Below are 16,461 nucleotides of genomic sequence, written 5' to 3' on the forward strand. Positions count from 1 at the left end.
AAGGGCCTCAGCGTTTGACTGAAACAGTGGCGGGGATACGCATGCTAAAACCAGAATGCTGATTGCACCTTTAAAAAAGTGCCATTGTGATTTCCCCCAGGAGGCCAGTCTGTCGGTCCTCTCATGGAAAAAAACAACAATTCTTCAGCTCATTTACAAAGGCATTACACGGATCACCTCCCATTATAAAGGTACATACTCAATCATACTGGGCCTGCCACTGACCTGCCTGGGAAAATAAAGGTTCAGAACATGCTTTTCCATATTCCAGCTAAGATAATGGGATTGTGCTTGGCTATCAATTACCTTTTCGTTCTACGAGGAAGGCTGGGAGACGCCGTTGAAGAGATGAAATGTGCTGTTTTTCTAATTAGATTGCCAGGCTATTTGGCATAATACTAGGCTGAAAGCGCTTCATGCCAACCAATAAGTCCAGACAATTTAAATCATTTTAATCATTCAAATAAAAGGCAATATCAAACAAATGTGATTTGAGATAAAAATGTGTTTGACAAATGTTTTAGACTAAACAATGCATTGGATATATAAAAAAACAACAATGGGATTTATGCAAGTGGATCTCAGACCAACCAGCATACCAAGGCTTATTGAAATATAGATTTGCTTCTGACAGAAAGTTATATATTCCCTTAAGTAGAAATGTAATTACTTCTAAACTGCACCAGCTAATATTGCCTGCCTGCCTCCATTCTTTCCTAGTGGACAATGCAGCTTTAATTTGAAAGGTCCTGGACCTTAATAAGAACATATCCAACCCCAGTCGAACAACCACCTAAACAAAACAAAAAGATCACATTAATTAGCCCTCTCAGACAGGCTGGTAAAGATCTGCTGGTCTGAAGGACTTGATTGATTTCCTATACAGTGCAACTCTTGACTGACAACCTCGCACGGAGGATGAGGGGACTCTTATGAAATGTCACACTCCTCTGATATATTCCCAAACCAATCGATATTGCATTTTTCTCCACCCCCCCACATGTTTTGCACCGCCATTCCATTCACCTTGTCGACTAGCCTGAAGAACAAAGCGGAGTTCGCCTAAGCAATGGCAAGTAAACAGACTGACCCATTATAGCTGTCAGTAAACCCTCCGTCCCCACTTCCATAGAAGGGGAAAATGGGGAAGTGAGGAAATAACAAAGAGTTTAGCAGAGAGAGAGAACAAATGTAATGCTTTTCACTATTATCTCATAGACTGCTTTCTCCTATTTATTTCCCAACATGTCTCTGTACTGCTGGTGTTGTGAAGGACAGTGAGAGCAGAGGGAGGGAGATAGGTGTCTTACTGTAATTGATCAGAGTGGTCCTGTGTGGTAGGGTTGGGGGTCAACAACACCACTGCCATTTATTCATTTCAGGAAATCAATTGAAATTCAAATGTTCCCTGAAATGTAAGTTACACTCTGAATTGACTGAATTCAAATGGATTGAGACAGAGAAGAGGCGAGTTATTTAAGCAGAACGGGTCAATGTGCCAGGGATGAGAAAATGAGGAAACTTGAATTTCAGTTTATTTCCTGAATTGTCACGGAATTGAATCTTGAATTGCTCTGTGATGTGTTGTGGTTTACTATGTTGTGATGTGTTGTGGTTTACTATGTTGTGATGTGTTGTATTTTACTATATTGTGATGTGTTGTAGTTTACTATATTGTGATTTGTTGTGGTTTACTGTGTTGTGGTGTGTTGTGGTTTACTATGTTGTGGTTTACTATGTTATGGTGTGTTGTGGTTTACTATGTTGTGGTTTACTATGTTGTGGTTTACTATGTTGTGGTTTACTATGTTGTGGTGTGTTGTGGTTTACTATGTTGTGATGTGTTGTGGTTTACTATGTTGTGGTTTACTATGTTGTGGTTTACTATGTTGTGGTATGTTGTGGTTTACTATGTTGTGGTATGTTGTGGTTTACTATGTTGTGGTGTGTTGTGGTTTACTATGTTGTGGTTTACTATGTTGTGGTTTACTATGTTGTGGTTTACTATGTTGTGGTTTACTATGTTGTGGTTTACTATGTTGTGGTGTGTTGTGGTTTACTATGTTGTGGTGTGTTGTGGTTTACTATGTTGTGGTGTGTTGTGGTTTACTATGTTGTGGTTTACTATGTTGTGGTGTGTTGTGGTTTACTATGTTGTGGTTTACTATGTTGTGGTGTGTTGTGGTTTACTATGTTGTGGTGTGTTGTGGTTTACTATGTTGTGGTGTGTTGTGGTTTACTATGTTGTGGTGTGTTGTGGTTTACTATGTTGTGGTTTACTATGTTGTGGTGTGTTGTGGTTTACAATGTTGTGGTTTACTATGTTGTGGTGTGTTGTGGTTTTACCATGTTGTAGTTTACTATGTTGTGGTTTATTATGTTGTGGTTTACTATGTTGTGATGTGTTGTGGTTTACTATGTTGTGGTTTACTATGTTGTGGTGTGTTGTGGTTTTACCATGTTGTAGTTTACTATGTTGTGGTTTATTATGTTGTGGTTTACTATGTTGTGGTGTGTTGTGGTTTACTATGTTGTGATGTGTTGTGGTTTACTATGTTGTGGTTTACTATGTTGTGGTGTGTTGTGGTTTACTATGTTGTGATGTGTTGTGGTTTACTATGTTGTAGTGTGTTGTGGTTTACTATGTTGTGGTTAACTATGTTGTGGTGTGTTGTGGTTTACTATGTTGTGGTTTACTATGTTGTGGTTTACTATGTTGTAGTGTGTTGTGGTTTACTATGTTGTGGTTTACTATGTTGTGGTGTGTTGTGGTTTACTATGTTGTGGTTTACTATGTTGTGGTGTGTTGTGGTTTACTATGTTGTGGTGTGTTGTGGTTTACTATGTTGTGGTTTACTATGTTGTGGTGTGTTGTGGTTTACTATGTTGTGATGTGTTGTGGTTTACTATGTTGTGATGTGTTGTGGTTTACTATGTTGTGGTTTACTATGTTATGGTTTACTATGTTGTGGTGCTTTACTACATACTCAGCCACCGCCTGCTGCAGTCGCTTGGCCCTGAGCAGGGCCTCGTCCCGCTCTTCATTTGCCAGACGCAGCCGGGCCATCACTGCCTGGTCCCTATCCCTCTGAGCCTGGTAGATCTCCTCCACTAGGGCTTAAGGAGAGAGACAAAGAGAGAGACAGTGAAAGAGAGAGAGGGGAGACAGAGAGAAAGCAAGTGAGAGAGAGAGAGAGAGAGAGAGAGAGAGAGTAGTAATGGAAATAGAAAAAAGAGAAATAGTAAAATAGAGAGAGGGAAAGAAAGATATAAAGAGAGATGAAGCATTGTTCTTAGTTTCTGACCATCAGTTACTGCTCAATAACAATGATAAGCTCCCTGTGGAAGAAAGTTATTGCCACTGAAACACTGTGGCACAGGTATTAACTCCAGTCAAACTCATTTTGTGGGGAAATGAACTGCTGAGGTGATCTCCACAGAGACTGGACATATAGTTGCCCCAAGCAATAAAGACACAGTGTCTGCGCCTCAGAGACAGGCCGTTGGTCTACACTGTCACAACATCAGCAAGTACTCATCATCTCACAATCGTTAAGAGATTGGCCAGTTTTTAACCCTAACTCAAGACGTTTGATTTGATAAACAAGGTTGAACAAATATTTTCAAGACAAAAACATTGTGTTCTTCTAATGTCTGAAAACTGGACAGGTTTTAGTGAGAGTGAGCTGTGAAATGATTTGTCTAATGTGTTGCCAAATTGAGTTTGAGTTATGAAGAGCACATACTGAGTTAGACAAAAAGAAAAATAGTCCATCCATGAGTGCTTTTATGTAATTCTGTCTGTCCCACTCATGGAGGGAAAACTTTTCTTATTGATACAGACTCTGTAGCCTGGCAGGGAGAGATTTCCCTTCAGCTTACACCTGACCCGGGTCCCGAAATTCCTGCGCTGTATGCCGGCTTCCTTAAAACCAGCAGATTTTGGGATTACCACTGTCTTCAGATCCCTTTGTTAATCCCACTACGAAAGAGCCCCTGAGATCCATCAACAGCTAATTCCTCTACTGTCTCAGAGATGGCTTAATGATAAACAGTGAGCCTCGCTGTAAGCCATTACAAAGTTCAGTAAGAAAATCAATATAGCATTTTAGCTGGAATTTGCTCATTAAACATCGCCTCCCTGAGCCATGCAAATCATATTAATATGAGGACGGCAAATAGGCTACACGACACACACTTTAAATTTATTAAAGGCACAATTGGAGCTGCTAATTGTGCAGCGCGATGTACGGTATTTAGTTGAATTATTAGGTGGTTTTGAGAGGGCTCTCACCTAAGAAGAAAAGCAATAGTAAAGAAAAGAAGTTATTTGCTCAGCTAAATTCTAATATTTGTTCAGTGAAGGTTGGGAGCGGTTAAATTACATTAACAAATACGATTAATACAATTCCTTTTGATTCTCAAGTTGCATGTAAAACAAATGTATAATTATTTTCCACACTTGACATCTCTGTTTTTCTTCTACCAAAGTTCATCAGGGATAAAATGCCTGAGGTGAACTACGTTCTAACTTCATCTTGTAGACATTGCTTGCCTTTAGGCCATCTTGAAAATCCTATGGGCCATCATTTTACATTACAGCGCAGAAAAAAATATAACTGGTCAGATAATAGGCTTTATTTGAGATGTTATTATCCTCAATGTACTGTATTGTACTGTCTGTACTGTACTGTTTGACCCTTCCTACGGCCAGCCTTCCCACAGGCCCAGGGTTAGTCCTCTCTCCCCTAGCCTCTCCCCCTCTATAACGTACCTCCAGCTTTCTCACAGGCCCAGGGTTAGTCCTCTCTCCCCCCTCCATAACGTACCTCCAGCTTTCTCACAGGCCCAGGGTTAGTCCTCTCTCCCCCCTCCATAACGTACCTCCAGCTTTCTCACAGGCCCAGGGTTAGTCCTCTCTCCCCTAGCCTCTCCCCCTCTATACCGTACCTCCAGCCTTCTCACAGGCCCAGAGTTTGTCCGCTCTCCCCTAGCCTCTCCCCCCTCCATACCGTACCTCCAGCCTTCTCACAGGCCCAGGGTTTGTCCTCTCTCCCCCCTCCATAACGTACCTCCAGCCTTCTCACAGGCCCGGGCATCCAGTTGAGTCTGCATTAGCTCAGCGTCCACCAGCCTGCTCTCTAACTCCTTCTCCCTCATGGCCAACTTGTCCCGGAGCTGCCAGAGAGCACAAAATCAGACAGACTTCAAAATTGGCACGTTCATTGAATTGAGAAATGAATTGAAAATGGAATTGACCCCAACCAATGCTGAGCTGCAGCCTGTCAGTACGTGTCCAGACATATTCGCTAACTTGCTTCACTCACAGACAGTAGCAAAAACCTAATGCAAAACCCCAGATAGACACCTGACCCCATCCTGAAGTTTGACGACATACTAAATAACTGTTGTAGTTTCCCGGGTGGTGACAACCATCCATTTAACAAACAGAACATTATATAGATACTATCACTCAGGCATTCTATAACAAGTTATACAATCGAGCCTCTACATCACATCATTTCAGACGCCAATAAAAAAGAAGCACTGCTATTGAACTCCTATAAAACTTGTCGGGGAGTGATATTTTACAAGACCTAGTGATAGATTTAACCTCCTGTCTTAAATATTTTGCTCCGAGTTGGTGTTTCCCCCCCCCCGCACTTTGAAAACATGCCTCAGTTGAGTCCTCAGAGTCGGCTCTCACGGCCCTGCCAGCAAAAACAGACTCTTGGGAACTGTTCCTGACTTTCTGTCAGGAGTCACAGCTACTTGCAAACCAGAGGCATCAATTATAGCCGTTTCAGAGGGCCTCTCTGTGGCTACAGCCTCTCTAACAGGCGCTCAGTTGCAAGGAGGCAGCCTGTGCACAGAGGGACACTGGGCATTCTCCAGACCAAACACAGGACAGGACAGCATAACCAGCTAGTCATATGCTTTGGACATGGCGGGTAACGTTTGTGGACAGACAAGAGAGGTGTACACTCAATAGTTGGCAGCTGTGACAGACACAACACAATCATCTATTTAAAGAGGAAGAGGACAAGTTAAGACAAAGGACATTTGAGTCACAAATAGATATTGCTCACAATCAAAAACATAGCCAATACTGCATATATTACAAACAGTGAAAAAAAGCTGGAACCACAAATGCCATGTATTTTAGCTAGGACCTGTATCTAGCAGGGCAAGATTCCTTTAACACTTCAACCTACCTTCTTATTGAGCTCTCTGAGTGAATCCAGCTCCTTCAGCAGGAAGGCAATATTCTTCTCTTTGTCAAGGACGAGGCTTTGCTTTTTGGAGTCAAAGGAACTACTGCTAACTTTAATGTTTCCTTGGTCCTCTTTTATACTGCATTATGGGAGAAAAATAATTTGATTAGAGAGAGAGCAACAATATTAAAACTTGAGAGCGAACGGCAACACAAATTAGTTATAGCCTTGTCTCCAACGAAACAGACAACGCAATTATCAAATACGCAAGGGATGCACTCTGCACTATTTCAGGCATATTACAGTGTCTTTATTTACTCTGTTATATTAGGCAAATTATACAGTTGACCTTTAAGGTAATATTAAGGTATTACGGCAGTGTATTGCCATGTAGATTACTTCCCTCTTGTAGCCAGGAATATGATTCCGCGCAGCAATGCCTCAAATTATAGTCTATCTATCTATCTATCTATCTATCTATCTATCTAGACCTTCATATCAGATGCCGAATCATGTGACCTTTGATTGAATATCTTTACAAGAGGACAAAGATACAGTAGCACATCTTTATGTTGTAGAAACACAGGTTTAGGTCACTCAGAAACAGCTCGTTACCAGACAGACCACACACAAGGAAACAAAGAGGCTATATAAAAATGACTGGAGTGACGCTTTATTACATCATCTTCATGCGCCAATATTGCCAAGTGTTATAGTGGGTACAGATACTCCTTCACAGGTACATGTACAGTGCCTTGGGAAAATATTCAAACCCTTCGACTTTTCCCAAATTTTGTTACATTACAGCCTTATTCAAACATTTATTAAATAAAACATTTTCCTCAGCAATCTACACACAATACCTCATAATGACAAAGCGAAATCAGGTTTGTATTAAAGATAAAAAACAGAAATACCTTATTTACATAAGTACTTAGACTGTTTGTTATGAGACTCGAAATTGAGCTCAGGTGCATCATGTTTCCATTGATCATCCTTGAGATGTTTCTACAACTTGATTGGAGTCCACCTGTGGTAAATTCAAAATGATTGGACATTATTTGGAAAGGCACAAACCTGTCTATATAAGGTCTCACAGTTGACAGAGCATCTGAGCAAAAACCAAGCCATGAGGTCAAAGTAATTGACAGTAGAGCTCGGAGAGAGGATTGTGTCGAGGCACAGATCTGGGGAAGGGTACCAAAACATTTCTGCAGCATTGAATGTCCCAAAGAACACAATGGCCTCCATCATTCCTAAATGGAAGAAGTTTGGAACCACCAAGACTCTTCCTAGAGCAGGCCGCCCGCCAAACTGAACAATCGGGTCAGGGAGGTGACAAAGAACCCGATACTCACTCTGACAGAGCTCTAGAGTTCCTCTGTGGAGATGGGAGAACCTTCCAGAGGGACAACCATTACTGCAGCACTCCACCAATCAGGCCTTTATGGTAGAGTGGCCAGACGGAAGCAACTCCTCAGTAAAAGACACATGACAGCCCACTTGGACTTTGCCAAAAGGCACCTAAACACTCTCAGACCATGAGAAACAAGATTCTCTGGTCTGATGAAACCAAGATTGAACTCTTTGGCCTGAAAGCCAAGCGTCACATCTGGAGGAAACCTGGCACCATCTCTACGGTGAAGCATGTTGGTGGCAGCATCATGCTGTGGGGATGTTTTTCAGCGGCAGGGACTGGGAAACTAGTCAGGATCGATAAAAAAACGAACTGAGCAAAGTACAGAGAGATCCTTGATGAAAACCTGCTCCAGAGTGCTCAGGACCTCAGACTGGGCCGAAGGTTCACCTTCCAACAGGACAACGAGCCTAAGCACACAGCCAAGACAATGCAGGAGTGGCTTCAGGACAAGTCTCTGAATGTCCTTGAGTGGCCCAGCCAGACCCCGGATATGAACACGATCGAACATCTCTGGAGAGACCTGAAAATAGCTGTGCAGTGACACTCCCCATCCAACCTGACAGAGCTTGAGAGGATCTGCAGAGAAAAGTGGGAGAAACTCCCCAAAATACACGTGTGCCAAACTTGTAGGGTCATACCCAAGAAGCCTCGAGCCTGTAATCGCTGTCAAAGATGCTTCAACAAAGTACCGAGTAAAGGTTCTGAATACTTATGTAAATGTGATGTGATTTTTATTTTTTATAAATGAGCAAAAATGTATAAAAAACAGTTTTTGCTTTGTCATTATGGGTAGATTGATGAGTGAAAAAATTATTTAATCAATTTTAGAATAAGGCTGTAATGTAACAAAATATGGAAAAAGTCAAGGGGTCTGAATACTTTCCGAATGCACTGTATGTGCTTCTCGTTAAAGTGTTTCTGGGAGCCGTGCAAGTAACTTGTTTTTTGCAAAAATCACCTATTGACCAAAATATGATTTACGTATTTCTGACTACAGCGTTAGTTACGATTGGGCTCGAAGAGAGCTCACCTTGATTGGAGAGCTTGGCTGGAGTCTGGAGGGACGAGGTGTCTTCTGTAGACTGGAGGACTGCCGTTCGACCCCTGGCTGTGACCCTCTGACCTGTAGCCATCCTGGGTAAATGGGCTCCGGCTGGAGGTCCTCTCCTCCTCCATCCTCCTGCCTGTGTCTGGAGCCCTGTGGTGGGCCTGAGGTGATGGAGATCTCCTGTGGTGGGCCTGGGGTGAGTGAGATCTCCTGTGGTGGGCCTGGGGTGAGGGAGATCTCCTGTGGTGGGCCTGGGGTGAGGGAGATCTGGATGTCCGACTCTCTTCCTCTATGGGTCTAAAATACTGGGGGACTAAAGTTACCGAGATGACAGAATGAATTAAGCTTAATAGGGTACAAATGCTATAAAAAAAAAACAGGCAGCATCTGGTAAATGTTTTGTTCAAGATCCTTCGGAAGTTGTGGGAAAATGGTTACACATCAATCACTGTGCAAAATACGGTTAAATGCTTAAATGAACATGTGGTAAGAAAATAAACGGACATTAGTGGCGTGTGAATAGAAATAAAACATCTAAGAGCATCCTCAACACCGACCATGACAATATTGTTCCACTTAAAGACCCAGTGAATTATGAGCTGGTGGAATGGGCTATTTTCAGTCATTTTGGGGAGGGGTGGGGGGGCTTCTTGAGGAAACAAGGGAATACAAAGAGGCTTGGTGACTGGTGCTGGCAGGGAACTACATGGTGCTCTGTAAATGTTTCTGTTGAGAGCTGAGCCAGAGAGAAAGAGAGAAGAGGGAGAAGAGAGGGAGAGAAAGGGCGGCAGCTAGCCTAGCAGTTAGAGCATTCCCTATCCCCGAGCCGACTATGTGACAAATCTGCCGAGGTGCCCTTGAGCAAGGAACTTAACCTTAATTAGTCCTGTAAATAGCTCTGGATAAGAGTGTCTGCTTAGTGATTAAAGTAACGTTCCAAGCTTTCAAGTCAAATTCTAATGCTCAATCCTGATAGAAAATAAGCTAAAATGCTTTAACCTGTCTAGGACTCCCCCCCCCACATTCCACTGAAAAGGCAGAGCGCGAAATTCAAAACGTTTTTTTTAAATTTTTTTTTATATATTTAACTTTCACACATTAAAGTCCAATACAGCGAATGAAAGACACAGATCGTGTGAATCCAGCCAACATGTCCGATTTTTAAAATGTTTTACAGGGAAGACACAATATGTAAAGATGTAAATCTATTAGCTAAACACATTAGCATAAGACACCATCTTTTATTTGTCCACCAACACCAGTAGCTATCACCAATTCGGCTAAACTAAGATATTGATAGCCACTAACCCAGAAAAAAACTCATCAGACGACAGTCGGATAACATATTTATGGTATAGGATAGGTTTTGTTAGAAAAATGTGCATATTTCAGGTAGATGTCATAGTTTACAATTGCACCCACCGTCACAAATGGACTAGAATAAATACATAGAGCAACGTGTTTACCTAATTACTAATCATCAAACATTTCGTAAAAATACACAGCATACACTAATCGAAAGACACAGATCCTGTGAATACAGACAATATTTCAGATTTTCTAAGTGTCTTACAGCGAAAACACAATAAATCGTTATATTAGCATACCACATATGCAAACGTTACCAGAGCATTGATTCTAGCCAAAGAGAGCGATAACGTAAACATCGCCAAAATATATTAATTTTTTCACTAACCTTCTCAGAATTCTTCCGATGACACTCCTGTAACATCATATTACACAATCCATATACAGTTTGTTCGAAAATGTGCATATTTAGCCACCAAAATCATGGTTAGACAATGACAAAAGTTGCCCAGCTGGTCAGACAATGTCATGCGCCATATTAGACAGTGATCTAGCCGTATACATAAATACTCATAAACGTGACTAAAAAATATAGGGTGGACAGCGATTGATAGACAATTTAATTCTTAATACAATCGCTGATTTACATTTTTTAAATTATCCTTACTTTTCAATACAGTTTGCGCCAAGCGAAGCTACGTCAAACAAGATGGCGTCATAAGCGATTAACATTTCTCAACAGAAACACGATTTATCATAATAAATTGTTCCTACTTTGAGCTGTTCTTGCATCAGAATCTTGGGCAAAGAATCCTTTCTTGGGTCTAATCGTCTTTTGGTCGAAAGCTGTCCTCTTGCCATGTAGAAATGCCCATTGCGTTCGGCATGAACTGGAACCGTGCCCAGAGATTCACAGTGTCTCAGAAATAAATGTCCCAAAATCGCACTAAACGGATATAAATTGCTATAAAACGGTTTAAATTAACTACCTTATGATGTTTTTAACTCCTATAACGAGTAGAAACATGACCGGAGAAATATAACTGGCTACACTAGTGCTTGGAAAAAGAGCAGGTCGGTGTCCACTGCGCGCCCGACGCAGCTGGAAAGGAGTTCCTACCTACACGTGTTTTTGTTTTATAGGGGCTGTGATTGCGCAATCGATACCATTCAAATCGTCATCACGTAAAGGCATCCAGGGGAAGACGTAAGCAGTGTCTGTATGCTCATAGCGTTCACAGTGGCCTTTAAACTGACTCAAGATCAGGGGCCAAAATGTGTGAAATCTGACTCCATGTCAGGGAAATTGCTGTAGAATGAGTTCTGTTCCACTCAGAGACAAAATTTCAACGGCTATAGAAACTAGAGACTGTTTTCTATCCAATAATAATAATAATATGCATATTGTACGATCAAGAATTTAGTAGGAAGCCGTTTAAAAATTACACGATTTCCATAAATAGTGACAACAGCACCCCCTAGCCTCAACAGGTTAAAGAAAATCATATTCAAAAAGGTCAAGTTATGATTATTATGAACATCGAAAAGAAAAATACATGTTTAGAACTGATAATTAATCTGGCATGGTGGAAGAGCGGACGCAATTAATTGATTATTGAATGTGATGATGGACACAGCTTTGTAGAACCATTACATACACAGCCTCTGCTCAACAAACTCCAACTTGAGATTGAATCGTTGGGGGCCTGCAGTTCGCAAACGACATTGCACTGCTTATCACCCACACTGCAGTCAAGCAATGCATTCCGCCAAGTCGTTCACAATCTAATCCGGTTACGGCCTGGTTTCAAATGTATCAAGACATAATCGTATTGGTATGCCTAGAAATCAACAAATGAACATTGTTTAAAGCACATGTTTACAAGTCTCAGTCACAAATGACAGATCAAATAAGCCACCTATGGTGAACAACTTGTCAGAGGCTTTGTAGAATCATGACTCTTTCGAGTTTTCAGTTCATCGTTCACCGGTAGGGGGCCCTGAGTACTAGGCATGATTGAATCAAATGAACGAAATTAGTCGAAAGAGTTGTTCTTTTGACTGAAAGAGTCGAAAAGATCCGAGATAGTAAAAAGAGCCGGACTTCCCATCAGTACTTTAAAGTAGGATTGCCTTCCAAGTTCCAACTTGACCTCCTCATTCAAGCGTTGCATGAAAAATGACGCCTCTTTATGGTTACAAAATATATTTTAAGGAATAAAACATCAATGCAATTCAAATGTGGTAGAATTCAAACATGAGCTGGTTTAAAGAGCATCAAACATGGCATCAAACGTTTTTCTTTTTTAAAGCAGCAGTCTGTTGTGTTAATAAATGCGTTGTGATGGAAAAGCCCATGAGCAGCATTGCCCCACTATGTCCAAAAGAAGCTCCAGCTTAGCGGTGACAATTATTTTGCGAAAGGTCAGGTTTTGAAGTCGAGATCAGGGAGGTTTGCCGCCTCCTCGTAGCGTTGTTGCCAGGGTCCTCCTCTCTGGATTGTTGCAGACAATTATTAGTATTCTTTTTAAGACTCACCAATGCAAACAGTAAACTCAAACATGAATAACACCAAACGCGCTTATATAGCCCCCTTTGTCACACTGAAAATATGGGACACATTGTTCCTAAACCTGGTTTACCACTTTTTTTTTTTTTTTTAATCTGGTCGTGGCGGGTCCCCACAAAGACAACTGCCTCCACAAAGTATGGCATTTCCCAATGGTGAGAGCTGGTGTTGTTTAATCTGACAGTGGATGGGCTGTTGGCTGTTTCCTATGGGGAAAAACTGAGGGAGATTCTCCTTTCAAGGATGAGAAAAATCAACTCAAAGACTGGGGCTGCAAGGACAGATGTGACGTTTTATGTGGTAAAAAGTGTAAAAGTCAAGAAGACACATTGAATTGAATTTATTTTGGGTAACAGACATATACAACAAAATGTACAATGTGGACCCAGAGGATATCACTTGAAAGTATTAATGAAAACGCTTGTTTCCAAAGTGGTCCTCGATGGTAAAAACAATAACACATATAATGAATAAAAGGCAAGACAAAATTAAAAAACAACCATAAATACATAAAATTTATATTGACATCCTAAAAAGTGGCACTATCCTCAGCACTTCTCCCTAACCTTAAAAATCAACCATATTAATTTCCCATTAAAACAATCTATTCCTTGCACATCATACCGATCCTTCAAATGAATACACCTGACCAGCAGTAGGGGGCACAAGGGGCAGTGGAGTGGTTTCTCTTACTTAGACAACCGTGTCCAAATTAAAACCATTTCTACTTTTTCTTTGCTTGATCTAAAAGGGGGAAGCTATTCCATAGACAAATCCCTGTATAGAACAATTTGCTCCTCGCAGGTCTGTTTACTCTTGGGATTTTACAAGAACTAACACTAGCTCTGGTATTTTAACTGTGTTGGTTATAGACCATAACAATGTGGTTTTTCATATAACCTGGGGCACGATCATTTAAGATGTCAAACATATGATTAAGTTTAAGTTGGTCCACTCTGGACTCCAAAGGAAACAAGCCCACCTCCCGGAACTCCTGTACCCCTATGTGGGTCCTAGGGGGGACATTCAGCATATACCTGATAACATTATTTTGCATGACCTGCATCAGCTTTTTTGATAGCCCACTATACCAAGCAGAGCAGGCATAATCAAAATGACACTGAATCAAGGTTGAGACAAGCAGTTTCTTAACTTTGATGTTAAAATACAGTGGTGGAAAAAGTACCCAATTATCATACTTGAGTAAAAGTAAAGATACCTTAATAGAAAATGACTCAAGTAAAAGTCGCCCAGTACAATACTACTTGAGTAAAAGTCAAAAAGTGTTTGGTTTTAAATATTCTTATGTGTTAAAAGTAAATGTAATTGCTAAACAATACTTAAGTATCAAAAGTAAAAGTATAAATCATTTCAAATTCCTTATATTAAGCAAACCATATGGTACCATTTTTTATTTTATTTTTTACATTTATGGATAGCCAGGGGCAAACTCCAACACTTAGACATAATTTACAAACGGAGCATTTGTGTTTAGTTAGTCCGTCAGATCAGAGGCAATAGGGATGACCAGGGATGTTCTGTTGATAAGTGTGTGAATTAGACCATTTTCCTGTCCCGCTAAGCATTCAAAATGTAACAACTACTTTTGGGTGTCAAGGAAAATGTATGTAGTGAAAAGTAAAAGTTGTCAAAAATAAAAATAGTAAAGTACAAACTAATTAAGTAGTACTTTCAAGTATTTTTACTTAAGTACTTTACACAACTGTTAAAATATCTAGTGTAGATATAGATATATACATTTCTATTTGTTCGCCATTTTAGAAAGAATTTTAGCAGCAATCAGGTTTCCAGAAAGGGATTGATCTAGGGACACAACAAGATAAGTTAACTTGTTTTAGATTCAATCTCCTTGCCTGCACAGTTTACCTTTATCTTGTCAGCCCTAAAGCAATCTACGTTTTGTTCCAAACAAAATCGATTCAGTTTACCCCCCAAATGTAGCGACAATTTGTTGTCAGTTAACCAATCTCTAACAAAACGCAATTCCTTACTCAGGGTCTCCTCTATGTAAACTGTATCATTCCCTGATACCAGTATGGCTGAGTAATCAGCATAAAGCAGGAGTTTTCGCTTGACTGTATCTGGCATATCATTAACGTATATAAGAAATAAGAGAGGCCCTAAAATGTATCCCTGTGGTACTCCAGAGGATATTTCTTTGGCCTCTGACAGAACATCACCAACATTACATACTTGTGTTCTGTTGGTCAGATAAGACCTAAACGAAATCACTGCTACATCATTTAGACCCATGCATTTCCGTTTCATCAGGAGAATATCATGGTCCACAGTGTCAACAGCTTTCTGCAACCTGTATAGTTACCCTTCTCACTTTCCTGCTTGATGTGGTCAAAAAGGTGGATAAGGCAAGTATCCGTGGAATGAGCTGTTCTAAAGCCAGACTGGAGTTCATAAAGAAGTGTGTGCTCGAGAAGGTATCCTTCAAGTTGATTAAAAACTAATCTCTCAACAACTTTGGACAAGGTGCTGAGCATCGACACAGGCCTGTAGTTTCCAATATAGGTTCACAATATGCGTTATCATTTTAGCAGTGACACAAGCACCATCCTTTATGAATCTTGCAGGAAGGCTCTCCTTTATGAATCTTGCAGAAAGGTTATCCAGCCCAGTTGCTTTGTTTGTGCTCAATAAGCATAGTAGTCATTTGTGATACCTTAACTATGGTAAAGGTTGTTCATGAAAGACTGGCCATAGTGTCCAGAACAGGTCGGTAACTTCTTAATCAGAGATGAGGCTATAGTGGTAAAAAATGTGTTAAAATAATTTGCAACCTTTTCCTGGTCATGGAATAAAACATCATCAATATCCAGGCCAATACTACAAGATTTTACCTTATGAGGAGTTTATGAGCCAATGTCCTTTCACATGTTCCACAGTTTACGAGGCTGATGTAAGTTCTCATTGACAGTGTCTATGTACTTTAATAATGCCACTTTAATCATGTTTACATATCTTGCATTACTCATCTCATACGTATATACTGTATTCTATACTATCTATTGCATCTTAGCCTATGCCGCTCTGACATTGCTCATCCATATATATATATATATTTCTATATTCTTATTCCATTCCTTTACTTAGATTTGTGTGTATTAGGTATTTGTTGTGGAATTGTTAGATTTTACTTAGATATTGCTGCACTGTCGGAACTAGAAGCACAAGCATTTTGCTACACTCGCAATAACATCTGTTAACCATGTGTATGTGACCAATATAATTTGATTTGTATTGTTGGGATTTGGCCTTATCCATTTTGTATATTGCTGGTTTCTACAGTTAATATAACCACAATAATCTTGTAGATTTGTCCTTCTGAATTTGGCCAGATAGTGATCCCTATTCCTTATGAGGTCTAAGATCTCGGAAGTGATCCATTTCCCTGACCGCTGTTTGATTTGAATTTGTTTCACCGGAGCCAGAGAGTCGAGTGCAGACAGAAAAATATCTTTAAAAAGATACCAAGTTTGATCAACATCATCACAGTTTAGTACATGAGACCAATCCAAAATTACAAGTCCTTCTACAAAACATTCCTTTCATAGACCGTACCTTCATGTAGTTATTACCTGGCTCGAGTAGGATTTTTGATTTCTTACGGGTACAGTAGTTTACCATATGATCACTAAAACCAATATTTAAGATTCCTGACTGACAGACTTTCTCTTGATCTGATACAATAATCAAATCCAAAGTTGATTTACGGTTAATTCACACCTGGGTTGGCTCAACAATCAGTTGTTTTAGTCCAAATAACTGATCAAAGTTGTACAGGGCATTTACATTTTCTTGGGTGATAAGTGCACATTGGTATTAAAATCGCCAAGCGGAATACATTTCCTATCAGCAAATACATTGT

General features: G+C 40.3%; 1 protein-coding gene across 2 annotated transcripts in view; it reads right to left on the minus strand.

Moving 5' to 3' along the window:
• The window catches only part of mipol1 (mirror-image polydactyly 1), a 72,830-nt gene that overhangs the window by 29,785 nt on the left and 26,584 nt on the right, over positions 1-16,461 (minus strand). For both annotated transcript variants that reach the window (XM_055863909.1, XM_055863910.1), the window contains 4 exons: positions 8,666-8,996; positions 6,216-6,354; positions 5,073-5,178; positions 2,988-3,117 (listed from right to left, as the gene is read on the minus strand). In XM_055863909.1, the coding sequence (XP_055719884.1) occupies positions 2,988-3,117; positions 5,073-5,178; positions 6,216-6,354; positions 8,666-8,996 (706 nt within the window). The remainder of the gene's footprint in view (positions 1-2,987; positions 3,118-5,072; positions 5,179-6,215; positions 6,355-8,665; positions 8,997-16,461) is intronic.

The sequence above is a fragment of the Salvelinus fontinalis genome, chromosome 15 (genome assembly GCF_029448725.1).
Source record: "Salvelinus fontinalis isolate EN_2023a chromosome 15, ASM2944872v1, whole genome shotgun sequence".
NCBI classification, from domain to species: Eukaryota; Metazoa; Chordata; class Actinopteri; order Salmoniformes; family Salmonidae; genus Salvelinus; species Salvelinus fontinalis.